This window comes from Adiantum capillus-veneris, chromosome 18, assembly GCF_014529385.1.
Source record: "Adiantum capillus-veneris isolate H3 chromosome 18, ASM1452938v2, whole genome shotgun sequence".
In the NCBI taxonomy this organism is placed as follows: domain Eukaryota; kingdom Viridiplantae; phylum Streptophyta; class Polypodiopsida; order Polypodiales; family Pteridaceae; genus Adiantum; species Adiantum capillus-veneris.
This window is the reverse complement of record NC_140948.1, coordinates 40,916,660-40,938,020: the sequence shown is the minus strand read 5'-3', so window position 1 is coordinate 40,938,020 and position 21,361 is coordinate 40,916,660. Positions and strand designations below refer to the sequence as shown.

At 42.5% G+C, this 21,361-nt stretch overlaps 1 protein-coding gene across 1 annotated transcript; it reads left to right on the top strand.

Moving 5' to 3' along the window:
• Positions 1 to 18,680: 18,680 nt before the first annotated feature.
• On the top strand, positions 18,681 to 21,014 carry LOC147435539 (uncharacterized). The gene is made up of 3 exons (XM_086487743.1): positions 18,681 to 18,762; positions 20,071 to 20,856; positions 20,935 to 21,014. Exons 1-3 carry the CDS (start codon positions 18,681 to 18,683, stop codon positions 21,012 to 21,014), a joined length of 948 nt encoding a protein of 315 aa, XP_086343869.1.
• Positions 21,015 to 21,361: the final 347 nt, after the last annotated feature.

Below are 21,361 nucleotides of genomic sequence, written 5' to 3'. Positions count from 1 at the left end.
GTCATTATAATACGATATAGTGGCTATTTAAATATTCTATACTAGCTCGCGCGATCCGTCTATCGACGGGTCTTGCTCACTCTTACCACCTCTGTATGTGTGTTTTTTTTTTTGTGTGTGTGTGTGTGTATTTTTATACATCTCTTCATGACACACGCACACGATCAACACTATCACCAATAATCTACGAATACTTATTTACCCATTGTTCAAATGCAAGTTTTTGTCGCACTCTGTCTTTGGTCCCTTTAACCTTTTTGCATCTTTCTCTTCTCCTTCCCCCTTTTGCACACACACAGAGAGAGAGAGAGAGAGAGAGAGAGAGAGAGATTACATAAAAGCACATCACTAAAGAGACATATTTCAAAAAAAAGTTTATGTTATTGTCAAAAAAAGACTCATAAATATATTTGCATAGCACTCTTAGTCGTGCTATTTCAACAGGATCAAGATATTGAGCTGGAGCTCTACACACTTCACTTAAATCTATTTTTTGAACTCGGCTCAAGTAGATCTTGTAATGATGAATCAACCCAAGCTCTTGCTTTAAGAGCATGAACTTAAGATTGGGAAAGAAATAGGGATCAAGCACCTTGATGTAAATCGTGTGTAGCTCTTTATCTACATATAACCCCCAAACAGTGTAATTTTTCTCGATCACTTCCCATGTCTATTGCCATCTCCATTTAGCAGGTAACAAACTTTCTTCAAAGGCATCAACAATAAGATTTTTTACTTGAAAAAATATCCACAATTCCGTAGACCATTTAATTGGCTACAAGAAAAGAGAGCAACATTAGTACTCAAAGCTTAAAATTTAAAAAAGTATAAGCGCAATACGAACACTTCAATTACTAGTCATCATGTCAAAATAGAGCTGTATTGCCAAAACGCGTGAAGAGATCGTCAAAGTCTTTACAACAACTTCAATGATTTTGTTTATTACAACGACTCATATTCTACCCTATAGTTAGACGGCTGAGGATCACTCCAATATATCCCATTCATAAACTTCACAATTAATTTTAAAACTTCAAACTCTTCATTTGAAATATAAGATTTATGATTGTGATATATCTTTTGCAATTGAATATCACAACCACAAACATTGACATAATAAATATCAACCATATGTAGTTCTTGTAGGACTCTCATCAATTTTATCTCAATCAATATTTGTGACACTTTGCATAGTAAAATGCCTAAGCGTCCACAATTTCCATGCCACCATTTGCATATGAATACACCCAATGATGTCATCAGCACCATGTACCATTTCCTTGACAAATGTATTAGACTGGGGGATATTTTCAAGCGAGCAATTTTTGGTGAGCGCTTTTTAAGAATCAGGTGAGCAGATTCCTAAAAAGATTCTCTCTTCCTCCTTGACGACTCTTTCGGCTTTTTCATATCTCTATCTCTGAGAGAGAGAGAGAGAGAGAGAGAGAGAGAGAGAGGTATTAGGGAGGTTGAGACATAGACAAAGATATGCGAGCTAAACAAATTGTTTCAAAAACAACAGAGACAAGGGTACTTAAAACAAGAACACCCATTAATAATAGAAAGTTACATTTTATTGCACTTGCATTACATAGGCAAGAAGCGTTTATCTTCTAGAAGGCCCGGTTTTAGGAGTAGATGTGCTACTTTCAAGTGGCAAAAGAAGATTCACCACGTTCCCTAGCTGCTGCATCATCATCTCCTCATCCTCCTCTGTGATAAGCCAAATCTTCTTCCAGCATTAATAGAAAGAAAATTGTCCCTTCTCGTTCAAGTTGAGTAATCTCCACATATTGAGTTCCTTGCGACATTGATAGAGGCGATACACATTGTTTGTTGCCTTTAGAGACTCCCTAAACCAGTCGGCTCCATACAACACCTCTCCGTTGGGAATGGCTTCCATGGCATCCCACGCAGACTTGATTTTATTCTCAAGACGTCGGACATCGTGAAAAGTAAGAGAAGTATGCTACGGAAGCTAGTACGTGGACGCTTTCACAAAAATAATTCAAGCTATATATGGCAATTTATAGCCATTGTGGAAATATTATATTACTTTATACACGATTTGACACATAAACAACCAGTTCTCAAATTTGAAAAAAAATTGCAAATGAATGTACCAAAATGTGGCCATCATAAGATAAAATTAGAAACTAGTGGACAACTAGTATAGTTGTCCATTTTGTGAAGCATACTAAGAAAAAGTGAGAATTGACAAATGATATGCATCCATGCCTGGATAGGTCCGGCTTCGGCTCAGTGCCCTCAAAATATCATCATCTGTCAGGATTGGTTGATGGATAAACATGTTCTCATTTTGGCTTAACCCTAGCACACGCAGATAAATAAAATACAAATATTTACATGCAAGATATGGTTTTTGCTTTGACACCCGTTCCATGAAGTCTGGACATGTGCATGATGGCTGGTTGCAAATACAAACTTTGTACATCCCGACATGACCATCTTCACTTTTGGTCTCTACTTTGAAGACCTCATTAACACCATCTGCTGCACATATCTCTTCTACAACCTTCACTCTCAGGGCTAGTGCTAAACTGATCTTGCGAGCAGCATCCTTGGAAATGGAAGTCCAATACCGTACATGCACACCATCTCGCACTGTGGCTCTTGCACAGCCTTCAGAAGTGGATGTATCTTTTGACTTGAAAGGAGAGTTGGTCATATTTTGTGCAGGATCAACCGGCGTTACATTAGATATTCCTTCTTTGTTGAGCTCCATTTGATACCCCCCTTCATGCAATATTTTCATCTCATCCTCCGATAGGTTGGTGCCCACATTCACGGACCAAGTGTGTGGTGGATGCTGAGGTTGCGGCTCAATGTTCTGGTCTACTATATGACAATGCAAGACATGATCCGGACAAAACCAAAACCATTGACGCACCACACCATTTGGATATTTACGATATCCTTCAAAAGATGGGTCCGGTATACCAAGGCTAGAACCTGCAATACTGCATCCACACCTGCGTCCTCCTCTTGGCGTGCCGCTACATGTGACCCTACTACCTTGTGGAGTTCGAAGTATGGCCCACATTGCCTCATTGACCTTGCGCTCAACTACATACTGCCCACTAGAACCTATACTTCGTTTTGGGTTTGTGATATCTCTTCTTCTGCAAAGTTGATCTTACGCGGTCTTCCACACTTCTTGCAATCTTTGGTGATCGAGTTGTACTCAGGCATATGCGATGCATCATCTTCCACGTTGATAACCTCATTTGGCTTGCATTTTTGCCTTGATGTCTCCTTATCTCCTGTCAATGGAGTTGGTTGTTTATACATTGGAGTGCCCTCGGTAGCCGCATTCACTACTCTTATCACTTGGTTGGGACGTTTTTCATGGTGTTACGTAAGCTTTTGTATTGATGGACCCTTCCCAATGTGTTTTCCATGGCTATATGAAATGGCCTTTGTGCTCTGTAAGATGGAATTTGCAAGGTCGGTTGTACATGCATCATATAATAAAATGCGTTTACAAAAATCCTCCCCTGCCAGCCAGCTGCCATGCTTGCTCTGCGCAAGGTTAGTGCGTGGAGTGTTTGGTCCATCAGAGCTACTTTCTCCGCATGTCATACTGCCACCCCAATGTGCAATACGAATTTCCCACCAACTAAGCCATGAATCCATGTATGGAATGTTACGGTCTATACAATGACCATTACGCCACCATTGGCGTATCAGACGAGCCTCTGCTGTTGCAACCTCTTTTGTTGATGCTTGCCTCCACTTCTCACACATTTCTTTGTGTGTGTGTTGAGAAGCTTGCACCACATATTTCATTGTGTGTTGATTCAAGCTTTGCTTCCAATGGAAAAGACAAGAACGCTCTCGACCGCTCATTGTATTGGTCTTGTCACCACCATTGAAAATAATTCAAATTGCATTCCAATTTGCTTGAGCTTCATCCGCCATGAAGCCAAAGAAATTAGCTTGTTCACACCCACACGATATCATTACATCATTGAGGCACTCCCAAAACAAGCATTGCGTTTCCATGTCTTCCTGTTTCATTTCACAAGTTGCAATAGTCAAAAGGTCCTACATGTTGCAAACAAATTGTTTTAGAGAGAGTCAAAGGCAAGCCACAAAGCTGTTAAGGTGTGCCATGTACCTTGGATCATAGACATGAAAGGCCATAGTCACCCATTCGTTAACACGTTTGGTGTGATCAAACTGGGTCCACGCACGTCGAAGATCGCCATCCTGATCTTGTCTCATTCGGTTCACCAATGCTGGACCAATTGTGGACATTTTGAAGACATAACATTTCTCCCCCTCTGTACCTTGACCAGTAAACCAGCTTCCATGGAAAAATTCATATGTGCATTCTCGCTTCAGCTTTAGGAGTGCATCAATGCCAAAAGATTCTTTGTCAACCCCTCTACGTAAAATAGATACCGACCTTCAAAACCTAACAATGTTAAAAGTGTTTAGATAAAAAATAATTTAGCATAGAGTTTTGCATGGAAATAAGAATTTAAGAAATGTTCATACCAATTCTCTTGCACCAATGGCTCCAACTCCTCAGCGATTGCAAATAGCTGTTGCTCTCCTAAAATTCCTTCGTTGGTGTTGTTGCAAAGAAGTGTTGTACTTATAATTTCTTTTGCCAAACACATTTGAACCTTCCTGGCTCCTGCATGTGGGTCAACAGTCAAAATCCTTTGCACCATCACCTTAGTGTTGTCCGTTAGTGTTTTGGATGTGCCGTTGTGCACATCGTGTCGATGTGTGCAACGATGAATCATGACTCTAGTCGCAGTGTCATCGGATGGCATGACATAGTATACTACACAATCACATGTTGCAATACAGAAAGAAATTGCCTTACAAAAGTGGCATGTAAGGCTCTTATCTCCGATCTTACAATATTTTCCTGGTGCAGTTGCCTGTTGTATGTACCCGTTGAAATGACTTGTATTGGGAATATGATAATTAATGAAGCGGACACATTGTTCATTCATGCACTTGAGAGATCCTATGCAATGACTAAGACGCACTACACCTGGAAAAACAATATTGGACGTTTGTGGCTTCGACCACAAATGAGGATCATACTTATGCTGCATTGCATCCATATGGTGCAACTTTCCCATGGTAGGTGGAAATTCTAGAACAAGATCACCATTGTAAGACCTTGGAATCTCTGTAACTTGTTCCACTTGTTGTATTTGCATTAAGAGCTTTGTCAATGTGCCCTTCTTTTCGGCCTGTAAGAGTTTTTGTCTTGTACTCCTTTCGAAGCTATTTGAGAGCAAAACTCGAGGGGGGGTACATAGATCTATTAACTCCTTTTGACCGAATTGCACCTTTGACGGACTATCCACAATGGCAATGGGAGTCATGCTAGATGAGCCTGCATATTGTGCTTGATGGGATACGTTGACTTTGTATTTACGTGAAAACTGTTCATCTAGTACATAGATGAATTTACCCAAATTGTTGAGCGTCCTCTCAAGAGGCAAATTCATTTCAATATCACCAACTTTGATGATTGCATCTAAAGTTGTAAAATGCATTGGAGAAATTAATTGTAAAAGAAATGATTCAGATAATATATATTTACCATTGCAAGAAGGATAAGAAAACTCTTTACCAAGGAAAAATAAAGAGCAAACCAGAATAATATGCTAAGCAAATAACTAAGCACAAGATCACATTGCATAAACTAACAAATTGTTTATATACTCACGTCTAATAATATAGCCGTTATAAATTTAAAGTAAATTTTATTTTATTATTTTGAAAAATTAATGTAAAAAAATACAATTTTTTTTAAAAAAAATGTTTGTTACAAAATTTGTTTGTGACTGTGTGACTGTGTGATCACATGAATTAAAATTTTTTTTTCAATGTTTATGTGTAAGGGAGATGTGTGAGCAGTCGGGTGTGCTAACGAGAGGGGGGCAAGAAGCTGTAAGTCGAAGTCGAAGGGTTGGGGAGTCAGGTAATGGGGACGTTTAGGAGATAGTACACCCACCCCCCTCCCCCGCCATGCTAGCGGCGAGGAAGGGGGGGGGGGGGGGGGTGCGTTACCGCTACCGGGGGCGGAGACGGGGTAAGGGGGGGGTGGGGCGGGGTGGGGTTTACGAGCAGGGCCGTTACTTGGGGCGGAGGCGGGGGCAAGACAGAGGCGCTACCGGGGGGCGGGCAGGGGGAGCGGAGGCGAGCGGGGTGGGGCGTTGGCCATGGGCGGAAAGGGCACTAACAGAGGGGGACTGAGGCGGGGGGGCGGGGCATTGGCCATGGGCACCCATGGCCAGCATGGGCGGCCACGTGCCGTTGGCCAGCGCGTTGGCCATGGACGGCCACACGTCCCCACGCGGGGTTGTGTGTTCGCCCTGGCCAACGCGTGGCAAGAGGCACGTTACACACACACACTCACACGCGTTGGAGTCCACGTGGACACGCAGGCCGCCCCGTGTCCACATGGATTTGCCACGTGTACCTTCGTTAGCCGACGATACACGTGGCGTGCCACGTGGATTGGCACACTACCATGCAGACAACTCGCAGGTCACGTGGTCAGCCACGTGTACTACCGCTTGTCGCCAATACACGTGGCACGCCATGTACATGTGGTGCCTTATTAGGTGCCATGTGGCTTGCCACGTGTATTGTTGCCCACCGGCAGTACACGTGGCATGCATGTTGCCTATGTGGTAGTGCGCATGGCCACGTGGCACGCCACGTGTACCGTCGGCCACCGAAGGTACATGTGGAAAGTCCACATGGCCACACGATAGCTTGCCTGGCATTTGCATGGCCACGTGGACTACACGTGTGTGTGTGTGTGTCCACACACACACATGTTGCAAAAAAGCATGTGTGTGTGTGGACACACACGCGTCCACACAAGCGCGTATGTGTGCACACACACACACATGCATGTGCATGTGTGTGTACACACACAGACGCGCCTGTGTGTAGCGTGTGTGTGCACACACACACAAATGCCAGCGAGTGTGTGTGTGTGCACACACACGCACACATCCACGGATATGCACACACACACGCATGCATGCGTGGAATTGGAGTTGATCTCTTGGGATAGCTATTTTGAGTGTTAGAAGATTTCAGCTCTACTGGTGATGTATTAGTTCAAACAGTAAACTGGACAAAGGAACAGAAACTGAAGTGGAATTTATCCACTAGAATAAGAACCAGACTATGTATAATAATATTCAGATTCAGATTCAGAGTACTGAATACAGAGTAAGTGTAACTGGAATATCCTGCCGTGATTGGAATTACAGATGAAATATTACAATAAGTATGATGTGGCTTACAAACAAAAAAATAGAGTACAACTGCCAATGATTGACAACTCAAGTACAAATGCCGCCAAAATGCTAAACCGACTATGCTCACGATTATGCTAGACCAAATGCTCAAGTAATGGACCCTATTTATATGCCTTGGGGTTTACCATGGTAATTACCGTAGTAATTACTAACTGATTCACAGCGCGTCTCATAAGAGAGCGTTCCCACTTAGTGAAACTATCTCAGCTGTCTACATCCTTTCCTCCTTTCTTGAATTTTGGCAAGATTCCAAAGTTTTTGAAAAACTCCCTTGTTTGATTCTGATTTGAAGCTAAAAAATCCACTGTCTGCTTCTGATGTTGGGGATTGGACTTGACCAATGATAGAGAACCAGCTGGAAGGGTCATTAGAGAGCTCTCATCATCAACACAGACGGATATCAACCTTCCAGCTGACAAGGAAAAGGTCAGTGTAGAGCTCTCATCGTCTACACAAACGGATATCAACCTTCCAGCTGAGGAAGAAAAGCCGCCACTGAATACTGAGATGGAACTACCCAGTATCCTTCCATTGAACCAGCTTCCGTTTGCCTTTTGGCCTGGATGGCGTCTGAGAAGTCCTAGTGCCAACATTCTCCTTCTGAATGAGTCGGTAAATGGCCTCCTGCTCAAGCTAATCCCGCCTTTCTGTGGTCATCTCTACTTCATAAGGCGTGAGGGAATGATAGGTTTTGGTGTCAGGATCATAAAGCGTCTGCCTTTGGTGATCCTAGTTCTAGCCAGATCGTGACAATGCAAAGCAGTATGGATCCATCCTTCTAGAAGAGGCTGATTGGTTTTGACCCGAGCTTCAAAAAGAATCTCAGCCATCTCTCTATACTATGGTTCTAGGCCCGCCTTAGCTGCAATATCCTTTTCAGGCAATTTAGAGGACTCGACAGTAATTTACAACAATTGATTACTGATCTTGGTCAGGCCCCTGATTTGAATCTTCCATTGACCCATACATATCCGAATCCTCTGCATCTCTTCTTTTAGCTCGTGAATATCATTGAAATGGAGAGCATCATTGAACAATGTTTGCCAAGTTTTCCATTCCACAGTCGATCGCTCATACCAATCCTGGAGCTCATCAATAATCTTGAAGTATGTAAGGCGATCGACTGGTTCTGGATGTTGAGGGTAAAGTGTTGGAAAAAATCTTGGCAGTTCTATCTCTCTTGCTGGGAAGGCATACAAGAGAACTGGAGAATTAGGCACGCATTCTAAAAAATTGAGAACAGCCTGGTTATCTTGCGGCATCATTTTCTCTAGTGAGTCTAGGCTAGCTGAAACAGTTTGCGAAGAGCAACTGCCTGTTCTCCAACTGACATTCTAGTCTGAGGTCCTTTACTAGTGGCTGTGTGATCTTCAAGAATGGCCCGCACTCTTTGATCCAAGAGTCCTTTGGCAATTTGCATCTGCACCAAAACCTCTTTCAACTATTCCCTAACATCCTTCATACATTTGTAGGTTGGTTTGTTTCCCAACAGAAGTTCTAATTGAAGAGCGAGAGAGCAACAATCTGCATTAGAGTGTCTTTGCAAATGTGGGTTGGTCACTCTCTCTTCAGCAGTGATTATCCATTCAGGAACCCTTTCCAGCAGCTGGACTGTGCTGAGATGCGTAGGTAAACGGCAAGTTTCTTCATCATGAAAAGCCATTGATTTCCAGTGCTCCACCATTTCCCTAGCCCCGACATACAGTCTTTGAAAGCGTTCCAGATCAGATAGGAGATTATCATCCTTCACATATTGTCTGGTTATGAGAGCCTGCTGATGTCTCAATCGCCTCTTAAGGGTGATAAGCTGTAAGGAATGCTGTTGATGAGCTGTTGGTCCCTCATCCTTAACTTTTCTTTTCCCTTTAGCCTCCCTACTGAGCTGGGACTGATTTGCTGGCTGATTCCCAGTGTGACTGGGTTGATGTTCTTCAGACTGCTGATTGCTCGACTTCTGCCCTTCATTCTAGTCTGGTTGGTCTGGCTGTGAGACTGACCTCCTTCAGTTGGCCCTATGCCACCAGTACCAGGTCCTAGAGATGGAGATGGAGGTGAGGCATCATCATCATCATTAGCATGCCCTTCTTCTTGGTCATCCTTCTCCTTATCATCTCCTTCTTCCTTATCCTCTTCTTCTTCCTTATCTTCTTCCGTTTCATCCAGGGAATTCTGCTGCTCAATATAATCCAGGATTTCTTGATTCATTAGAGCATCATTATATTCAGCCATTTTGTCTTGCAAGTCACGCTGCATAGTCTCCATAAGAGACTTCATGTTTTCCAGATCAAAGACAGCGCTGCCTGCTGGATTTAAAATTTCAGCTAGGCTATTATAAATATATCTGTCAGTGAGGGAAGCTTTCAGAGCTGTATGGCGTAGTAGCAAGGATTTGAAGTCAACTCTATTCATTTTCAGCATCGTTTCAGCCCTTTCTGTAGCTCTCTTCGCTTCATTCCTTTCTTCCTTCACAATCTGCATATCATACTCTGCCTTAGCTAACTTGATTTTTAATAGCTCAATAGCCCTGTCTGAATGAGCTTCAAGTAGCCTATGGCGCAGATCCTGCTCGTCTCATGCTATCTTTAGCTTTTGAATCTGGTCTTTAGCTTCTTTTAAGTTAGCTTTAGCCTTATTCAGTTCATCTTTTGACCCTGCGGCATCCAGCATTTGTCCCATACAGTGGACAATAGTATTCCATGAAGACTGGATGAGGACTGAACATCCATCCTTAACTGTAGCTAGGTCAGAATCAGTGGGCTCATACACTGTAACTGGAGCCATATAGGGTAAGGCTACATAATCAGCTTTCTGTAGAAAGAGACGCCCTTTCAGTGGATGGGTCTGCATCTGCTACAGCCTGTCTTTCTTTACCGAGTGCAAAGTTTCTTCATTATTGGAGATAGAGACACCACCCAGTAAAGTTTGAGATGCTGGACCTTTGCCTTTGTCCAGTTGACCTTTACCCTTGTCCAGTTTTTCTTTGTCCACAGCCGACTGTTCTGCTGCCTTCTCAGAAGTCGCAGCTTTTGTCTGATCTTTGTCAGTACCAATAGCGACTGTACTATGTCCTACTGGCTCGTTGACCTCAGTATTCTGAGCAGGTTGTTTATCATCTTGGCTAACTATAGTCTTTTCAGTAGTCACAGTTTTGACCTGACTCTCTATCTGTTTCAGAAAAGCACTGCTCTTCATCAGTGACGTCGTCTTCGATTTCTTCAAACTACCAGCCTGATCTTGGGTGGCCTTCCTTTTCAAACCAGTTGGAGTGGTCTGACTATCTGTGGCTTCTTCATCTGAAGATAGATCAATATTCTTGGATTCTAGAACTGACTTCTTACTCCAAGCCAATTTTACCTGGCCATGAGCATCTGGAGAAGTGGCCCAATATAGAAATTACCAAACATACCAAGCTTTAAAAACACTTTGGGATTTCAACTTGGCAGTTTGTTGAAGCATATTGTGTGACAAAATCTGACAAAGGTTAATGGAAACCTTTGAATCCAACGTCTTGGCTAGAAGCATAGCAAAAAATTTCTTGGACACATATGTTGGATTATTTTTAAGACTTAGTGCTTCAGCTACAAACCTGTAAGCTATAGAAGCTTCCAGTCTTGCCATTGGAATCCCTTGACCACTGGCTTTTCTCTTGCGCTTAGCGAGCTTCACCATCCTTTAGGACTATACTGATCTGTTGTGGGGTTGCCACAGATGGCTTATGCTCATTGGGCATCCGGAATGCAAAAAGCTATGTCTTCTGGTGTAGCAGACACCTTTTTACCATACACCATTGCACTACCATCTTCAGCATCGAAAGAGTCAAGAAACTGCTTTATGATGGCCGCGTCGAAAGCGATTCTTGTGTCTTGCAGAACGACTCATACATCCCATAGTTGTAGCTAAGCCATAGGCTGAAATCAAGGGATGGTGGTACAAAATTGGTTGTCCTTGACACCACCTAGGCTTGGTGGGTGTGGTAAGGAGAATCAGACCCAAGTAAAAGATGCAAAATTGAACAAAAAGGAGAAACAATAAAATCAATTTCTTGGAGGCTTTATAATTTACTCTACTTTATTCTTTTTTCCCGAAACGGGTTATATCAGATAAACGACGTGGGTGCAAGAAGTGGGGAAGTAGATTCGGTTGTCTCTCTCTCTCTCTCTCTCTCTCTCTCTCTCTCTCTCTCTCTCTCTCTCTCTCTCTCTCTCTCTCTCTCTCTCTCTCTCTTTCTCCCTCTCTCCCTCTCCCACCATACAGCCATGGCAGCTCAGGCCAGTACCATATCTTCAGAGATTGCGATGGATACTGAGCATGATTCCTTCACCTATCTCGAGTCAGGGGTGCCTGCATCTATAGAGGGTGCTATGATGGAAACCATGAGCATTCATGAACCTGTCAGCAACCAAGTATTTTTGCGGGACTATTGGGCACAAAAGAAGCGTGATCAATGACACAAGGAGCGCAACCCTGCTAAGATAGCTGAACTTGCTACAACCAGATCAAGAAACAATATATGCAAAGCCATGGCTAGATGTTGGCATCGGCAGACCCAAGGACTAACAACACTAGAACAACAAGAAATTCTAGATCAGCTCATGCATCATCAGCCATTTTCCAAGTTGAGGAGTTCGAATGTGCAATCGAGTCTTCTTTCCGGCGTTCGCAACACATTGACTCAGCTGAAAGTGCCCCACTCTTCAACTGAGCTTTTTGTGAAGAGAACCTCTTTGACGATGATAATGAACAATGGTGATCAGAGCATAACCACTGTGAACCAGTCCAAAATTGTTGCTGCCTTGGGCGTTCATCGATGTAATATAGCGGCAGCAAGCAGTTGACTAGGAATGAAAGATGAGGATGAAGTGTTGCCACTTAGTGCTTATCACAAACAATTTTCTCTGCATACAAGTATCACAATTGAAACTAGAGATTTGGTGGCCGCTTTCTGGAAATCCAAGACAAGATTTCTCCTAACAAAATGGATATCTGTAAGCACAGGATCGAGGCAAAATGTGTCATCAAACATCCCATACATCTTCTAGATGATTCTCAGGTAATATGTGTTGCCCACACTATAATCCTTGCTCGCCTTTTTACTCTTGGATTAACACAGAATACCAGAACTTGTTAGACAAAAATCATTGTACGAATACTCAGCTCCATAGTACCATTTCCAGCATGCCAAAATTTGACCAATTCTCGGCATGCCAAACCTGGTATCATTCTGGTACCAATTCCTACCTCAGTAGTATCCAATTTGAAGCTTCTCTAGATTCTGAATAGTACCAAACAGATGCATAGTACCATTGTTTGGTAGAAATGCTACAAAGTAAAGATGCATAGTCCCAATTAGGTACTTTTTTGTATCTGGAAAGTTGTTATTTTGGAACTATGGATCCCTTTTGTAGCTTGCAGTATACAAAAAAGTACCCAAATTTGTACTAGGTTTCCAAATTGGTACTATGCAGGGTACAAACATGTATCCACTTTGGCACTAGGGATCCTGTTTGATACTGTGCATTTAGGCTGGTACTATGCAATGTACAGAATTTGGTACTAGGGATACTATTTGATACTATTAATTCAGGCTGGTACTATGCAATGTACAGGATTTAGTACTAGGGATCCTTTTTCGTACTATGAATTCAAGCTAGTACTATGCAATGTACAGGATTTGGTACTAGGGATCCTTTTCGGTACTATGAATTCAAGCTAGTACTATGCAATGTACAGGATTTGGTACTAGGGATCCTTTTTGGTACTATGAATTCAAGCTAGTACTATAAAATGTACAGTATTTGGTACTAATGATCCTTTTGGGTACTATGAATTTAGGCTGGTATCATGAAATGTAGATAATTTGGTACTGGGGATCATGTTTGGTACTATGAATTCAGGCTGGTACCATGCAGTGTACAGAATTTGGTATTAGGGATCCTCTTTGGTACTAGGTTTGGTACTACGAATTCAAGCTGGTACCATGCAACGTACAGAATTTGGTACTAGAGATCCTGCTTGGTACTATGAACTCAGGCTAGTACCATGCAATGTACGAAACTTGGTACTAGGGATCCTGTTTGGTACTCTTAATTCAGGTTGGTACCATGCAATGTACAGAATTTGATAGTAGGGACCCTGTTTTGTAATATGGATTTGATTGGTACTATGCAATGTACATAATTTGGTACTATGGACCCTGCTTGGTCCTATGAATACAGGCTGGTTCTATGCAATGTGTAGAAATGTACCCACTTTGGTACTATCAATCTAGTTTGGTGCTTTTCTGCACTTAATTTGGTACTATAGCCTGAAATCTGGCAATACAGTGCCAAATTTGGTATTTTAGAATGAGTTTGTGGTTTACATTGTTAATTTTGGTACTGTAAACTACTTTGGTGCTTTGCTATTTTATAGTAATATTCTGAGCTCTAATGCACGGATCAAATTTTGTATATAGGTGGAGCTCTACTGAAGATTCAAAAGCACGTATCCTGTGGTGGAGTTGTCACTTAGGTCCTTTGAGACACTCAAGCCATTCTTTGTCCGAAAATTAAAGGAGCGCTATACTTACTGCTGTATTTACCATATCCAGATAGTATACTTCAGGGATGCTTTCAATCAAATGCGCCAGAACAATTTTGGGCATCACGCAAAGAAACATCCATGTACATGCTCCATTTGTGGTACACAGTGTGAAGTAGGTGAGTGTTCTGCAAACCAGGCATTTTTTTAGCACATAAGTATCTTGCTGGATTTCATATTGTGCCCTCGTCCTAAGGATCATGAATATCATGCACAAAGATGCTTGCTGGGAGAGTGCCCTAGATGTGGTGTAAGGAAGTTGTCATTCTGCCCAGACGAGATTACAACAGATAGTAGGGAGGTGATTATTAAGATATTAAGGATGTGGGTATTGGACAGGTTAATGCTGAAGGAAACGAGAAGAAGAGAAAGGAGTTAGTCGTGGAAAGGATGAAAAGTGCAACTTTCATTCATCTTTTTTCAGATCATCTGAAAAGCTTTGTCAAGCACAACTTTGTTTTTAGGTGGCAGGCCCAGCAATTTAAAGACTGCTTGCTAAAGTTTCCAAGCGACGTTGTGGTTTTGGTTATTGATTTTGCAGAGAATTACAGCTTTAAAGTGCAGCATGAGATTCAGTCTATGCATTGGTGGTCAACACAGGTCACAATACTGGTGCACATCTCTTATATCAGAAATTTAGTAGGAGCCATTGAGAAGACTCTGCATTTTTACATATCATACGTAAGCTCCATGACATGCTCTTTGTTCAGCATTGTTTTCTCTTGCATGACAGTTGGATGAAACAACAAGGACAGTGTTTCCATTATCATTGGGTTTGGTCAGATGGTGCCGCTTCACAGTTCAAGGCACAACGACCATACTATTTTGTAGCCAGGTATTATCAGTTGTCAGGATTTCATATGATGCACAACTTCTCCGCTTCAGGACATGGAAAAGGAGATCATGATGGTGAAGGTGCGGTTATCAAGAGGACCTTGACGCATGAGGAGCTAAAGCCCAATGGCTGGCCCATGAAGTGTGCGGCTGATGTGGTCAATTTTCTAGACGCAAGGTTTAACACAACGAGGGAAGGTAGGCACTAAAGAATGGAAATATCTCTCCATTGAGCCATTGACAGAGTCTGTACAAGTAGGTAGTGATGAGGACGAGGATGATGAGGAGAACTACAATGATCTGCTTTCCTCCCAAGTGAGTGTGGATTTAACCATGCCTATGTATGAAGGAGACCCTAAGGTGCTAACCCAATTACTATCCATTGGGGATAACTTTGCAATGAAAGCAACCGAGGAGAAAGAGGACTTCTACCTTCTAAAGTGCACCAAAACCATGTACCAGGCACCAAGAGTACTAAAGGACCTTTGGCATAACAAGATCGTAAAGGGTGGAATTCTGGTTGAGGGTTTGTACTATGCCTTGGTTGAGGGAAAAGTTGATACTTATACCCTATTGAATGAGAAACCACCGGTCATGATCTACTCCCATCTTGATAGAGCCATACGGTTCCCCATGGAGGTCATACCGGGCCTGCATAAGCATTTTCAACTATCCTCAAAGATATATGAAAATATCTACAACAGTATGCCATATGACAAAGGGAGTGACCACGAGGGGAGCCATACAGCGTAAACCCCAACTACAAGTCTAGCCACTAGTAGCAACAGTGTAATTCTCTTGAATAGAATCTTACTTGTGATCAGTAGTATGTACTTGCTAATTTGTTTTCAGCTGACTCTTGCAGTACCAAATTTGATAGCCAGACTGCCTAATCCTTGTTTGATAGCAGGATACTTTAATAAGGTTGAAAATATCTTAGGCAGGTGCAAGAATCCGGGTTTAGTTATCAATGGGACAGAAATTAAAGTGGGAAGGAGTAATCAATGCTCGTGGGTTATTTGACATTTTTGCTAATTCAGGCTTCACATGAAAATAGCAACAGAAAAATTACCAAAGAAGTAGCAAGAAAAAGATCATGTGCAGAAAAACAAACCGGTACAAGTACCCTTCCAAAGATACAAAGTAGTCAGCAACATACAGGGAGATGTCGTCCTCTACATCAAACTCGGGTGTGCGCCGGCTATAAGCAGTGGGAAACTTCTCATCTAGCTATCCTGTGAGCCATGGCAGAATGACATCCATGAGATACTTCGGCTTGTTCTGATCGTAATATTTTGGCTCATATGTTCGAATGCAGTAGCACAACTCATAATCGTTCTTCAATGATTTGTATCTTGTGCCGTCCACAAGGAGCGTGCTAGCTTCATTAAATTGAGGATGCTTGCGCCAAACTGTTCGCAGGAGCTTCAGAAAAATGGGCTTGTCGCCGAACTGCCCCAAACGGCCTGCCACATCCTTCATAGAGGAAGCCCATTTTTCACAATGGGACTGGTCAAAAATATCTGTGTCAAGTAAACTAAGTTGTTAGAGTAGGTATACAGTTCAAAGTACCAAAGTCTGAAAAACAGCAACAAGTTCTGTACATAACAGTACCAAAGCACCAAAGTACCAAAGTACCAAAAGTACCAAAGGACTTAATCACCAAAGTCTGAAAAACAACAAGTTCTGTACATAACAGTACCAAAGTACCAAATGACTTAAATCACCAAAAAAAGAAAAACAGCAAGTTCTGTACATATCAGTACCAAAGTACCAAAGGACTTAAATCACCACAGTCTGAAAAACAACAAGTTCTGTACATAACAGTACCAAAGTACCAAAAGACTTAAATCACCAAAAAAAGAAAACAGCAAGTTCTATACATAACAATACCAAAGTAAGCTATGCAAATAGTATCAGGTTGTATGGACAGTATCAACTTGTGCAAACAGTACCAAAAGTATCAAATGTACCAAAGGACCAAAATGAATAAAAAGAACCAAAAGAAACAAATAGTACCCAATTATGCAAACAGTACCAAATTGTGCTAACATTACCAAAATTGTGTGGACAGTATCAATTTGTACAAACAGTACCAAATCCTATACATGATAGTACCAAATAGTACAAAAAGAACCAATAGTACCAGAATATGTACAAATCAGTAGCAAAGGTAGATACAGTACCAAAATCAACCAAACCAGTTTGGAAATTAAGGGATTCAAACCTAAAAAGAGACTTTGTATCTTCATCAACTTAGGGAAGCAAGCGTGCAGTATGGTCATCAGATTGTGTCTTTGGCTGCAGGACCAAAGCATCACGTCGCATCGCCTCCTCAGGCTAAGGATGAAATCCTCCGCATCAAGTCTGACCACGCAGTGTTTGTGCTGGGAGACCTTCATGCATCGGGGCTTACATCCCTCTGGAAATGGGATTTTCCACAAGTCTTCGGGTTCTTCATGACAATCCTTTAACAGAACTCCATTCACATCCAGAATGACAAGGCGCTTAGTGCTCGCCTTTACGTCCAGCGGCATTGATGTATCCGGTCGCTTTTCATTCAGCCACCACCTGTCCATCACTGAAGTACCACGAAGCAAAATGAGTAAAGGAACACCCAGCCAGCCTTTTGGCAATAGAAAGTGTCGACATATAGCACCATTAAAGGTTACCAATTGTTGACAGCATGACATAACAAGGAACGGACACATTAACATCTAACTAACATGACACCAAACATTGACAAACGCAAAATGGGATCGTATTTCATGATAAGCCAGAAGCAAGTACAAAATGTTGTTAAATAGATAATTCTTGGAGGTTCGTGGCTTGAGACCACGACCTTTGGGGTGCTTTTTACATTTCATAAGGAAGAGTTCAGGGAGTGTGGCACAGTCAATGTTATAACGTGTTTCTAAGGTTGTCGCTTGCCCCGCACCTTCATCCTCCTCCATGGCTTTCATCTCCTCCACAAAATAAGCTGCCTCCTTCGTGCCATACTCTTTCACAGCCTCCTTTGCACCCTCCTTCGCACCCTTGGCAGGTTCTGCCTCCTTCACACTGTCAGCAAGTTCCGCCTCACTCTTTGCCTGCTGCCTTGTCTTTCTGCCTGCCTTCTCCTCTACATACTTTGGAGTTGCATCCAAACACTTGGCCGCCGAGGGAACTTCCACTGCCACCTCCTCATCATCCTGAATTTTTGCGGTGTTCTTCTTGCCTAGCTCTATCTCTATGTCATCAACTTCCTCAATCGGTTTGCTTTCCTATTTATCCTTCTCCTGCACTTCAGTTTTCAGTTTAGCTTCTGCCATACCAGAGCCCACACCAGCCTCAGACTCTTTCCCTTCCACTATGCTGGCATTAGGGCCTTGCTGTCTTTCATGTGCTTCGGCTTTAGTGTTATCTTCCTCCAAACTGGAATCTAGAGTAGGCTCACCCTTTTTGCCTTCCATCGTGTTGGCACCAATGTCATGCAGTGCTTCATGCACTGACTTATAAGGATCTTCCTGGAACATGTGACTGACATCTGACTTGCCGTATCCAGGAAGATCCTTCCAATCCACAGGGGTGTTGGTGTTGTCATGGGTGTCCGCACCGAAAGATCCTCTCCCTACATATACACAAAGATGAAAAAGAAGATTAGATCATAAATTCAACTGATATTATAAGCATGTAGTGTCCAACACAAACACCCCACTTACTCTTCAATAATGACCTCCCTGAAATCTAGGCCTTTGCCTCCGAAGGGATTGCAATGTTGCAAAGTGCCTTCACGCACGTATCTTCCATTCTCAATACACCTGCAAAACACAGTGGATGGTACTGATGCCTCTAGGGAAGCATGAAGGTACCAGCCACGTAAGAAGCCTCTGAAGCCTCCCCACAGGCAATACAAGAACCAAACACATGTATTGTGTTTTCAGGGCCCACAACATGAGGCCTTGGAGTCAACGTGTGAGTCAACCCTCTCTTCACATCAGCAGAGAGCTTGCTTACAAATTCATACTGGTCTTGGGTTTCCAGGGACTGTAGAGCCTGGCATACTCTCTCTGCAAAACAGAATGCTCTCGTAATTTACTTACCAAAACAACCAAGATGCATGGAAGAACACATGCAATAGCAAAAAATTATTGAAAGAGTACCAAAATAGAACAAACATTCGGAAAAATATGAACCCTCTAGGGGCCCTTTGGGATTAAGGTTAATTAGAGGCCAGCCAATGAGAAGAGGGTGGTGGACACACTCTATGCCCTCAAAAATGTAGGGGGACAAAGTAGTCTTACACTTCTTAAATGGGCTCTTACCTAGTGAGAAGGTGGGGGGGGCGGGGGGGGGGGGCATATGGAACCTCCAACTTCCCTCCTTTTTGATCCGGTTTTGAAAAAATCCCAAAAATTTGAAATTTTTTCAAAATTTTCAAAACTCAAATTTCATCTTCTTAAAACCCCCCTGAAACTATTTTATGGTCAAAAAAGCATTTTTTGACCTCAAAAAGTCAAAACGTGCACCCAAAAACCCTAAAATTCAATTTTTAAAAAAAACTTTTGAAAAAACTTTTTTTGCTATCTAGAGCTCCCCCAAAAGTAGTTCTTAGGCAAAAAGTGATTTTCTCTCTCTAGAACCCCCCTTTTCCAACCCCTCCTTGGTTGCAACCATCACACTCATCCTCTACTCCAACACTCTCTCTCTCTACACCATCTCCATTGCTGCAGCAAGGAAGTTCCTCTCTCCTCCCCTACCACCTTCCATTGCCACACCAAGCAAAGGTTATCCACCTTCTCCTCCCATTGCCACACCAAGCAAGGGTTATCCACCTTCTCCTCCCATTGCCACAAGGGTTATCCACCTTCTCATATCACTTTATCCTCTGTACATTGTAGCAACAAGCAAGGTCCTTCTCCTCCTCCTAGTTTTCTTTGCTCAACCATGGCCAAATCTACTTCGCAAAGGCGGCCAAAGGATGAGGTCACAGCACTTGCATGCCACAACACTAGAGGTGTAGATGATGAGTGGGTGCCACAAGAGTTCACCAAAGGTGCTTGGGTATACATGCAACCATCTGCTATTGGCCCTCATCGTGTGCGGAATCGTGCAAACTTGGATCTTCATTGGAAAGGAAAGCTCCTTGGCTTCAAGAACCGCAAAGACAAGGGGACCATAGCCATTGTGCAACATGTTTTCTCAATGTCAACCATGCATTTGCAACAACCACCTCGATTTCCAACACATTGTAAGTACATGTTTTGAGAATACAAAGCTAGGTGTGAAATCACGGTGTAATGTTATTATGGATTCATACTTAAGATTTGTCATGCATTTATAGTCATATTTCCATCCACATTGGTGGAGGAGCAGCCACTACATAGTCTCTTTGGCACATTCAATGCGATACATGCAGATATTGGAGGAATAATGTTCCCACATCTTTGCCCAACCAAACTGGTTCAAAGAAGGATTTTCTTCTATTTTCACTCCTATATTGTCCCTACTTCTACACAAGCGTTTGGAACGCTTGAACCCATCAAAGTAACTTCCTTATTAAGTATGGAGTGGCCGGTGCCAGATTTGTGGTCGGTAGCATCTTTCAAGCAAAAGATGATAATGGATGTCCAAAACTCTTTGAAATACTCTAAAGCTTCTAGGTCTGTGGGCTTGAGTTGGTGTTTGTCTATTCATTGTTTTGTGCACATTTTTAAAGAGTTTGGATTTGTGGAGACTACCACAATGCTTGTATGTAAAGATGCGCATTACGAGGAATTAGGAAGGCTTTTAGAAGAGGACTGGGGTTTTGTGGAGGGCATGCACAACGGGAACCGGTACCGTTGTAAGGTTGGAGCTTCAGGTATTGGAATGCGCTATTTGAAATCCCGCACCTCCTTGTACATACGATTTCACTATGATCGTTGGATGTGCAAGCTTGGAGTGTGGACTCCCTTACAGAGTGTAGACAACGCTATTGCAAGCGTTGACATTGCAGTGAAGATGCCCAACGATGCTTTGGAGGCAGTCCAAGTGAACAAGCATTGGACTCTCAGTAATGTTCGAGAACATTTGGTTATTATGGGTTTTGAGGCCCTTCAACAAGCACAATTTCGTTTACAAGGTCACAAGGTGAGAACCCTTCCACCACATTTTCAATACATCATGGTTTGTCGATCATTGGATGCTTATTGTAATGAATGTCCGCAAATTGTGAAGAGAACGGAAGACAAACTGAAGGTCAAGGAGGACTGGGCGATGGATGGAACTATGCTATTGATCTTATAACTTTGTAACTCTTGCAATTTTCAAACTGATCCCCGCTGTAATCAACATGATTTGCTTCGGCAAATCATGCCTCTGAATATAACTTTTTGCATTCGGATGAGAAATCATTTTTTGGTGAAAGTGCCTTTTTTTAATGTCTTAAAAAAAGGGTCCATTATAAAAGGGGGGCCACCTAACTCATTCACTATTTTCACTTTTGCAACTCTTGAGCTCCTCCACTCTCTGTCTACACCCCAGCCTAGACATGGATGCTTCCACAGCCTCTGCATCTTCAGCCACATCCACCCCTTTGTCAGGCTTCATCCTCTTCCTCGAGGACACCAAATACAAAGGGAAGTTGGACCTCC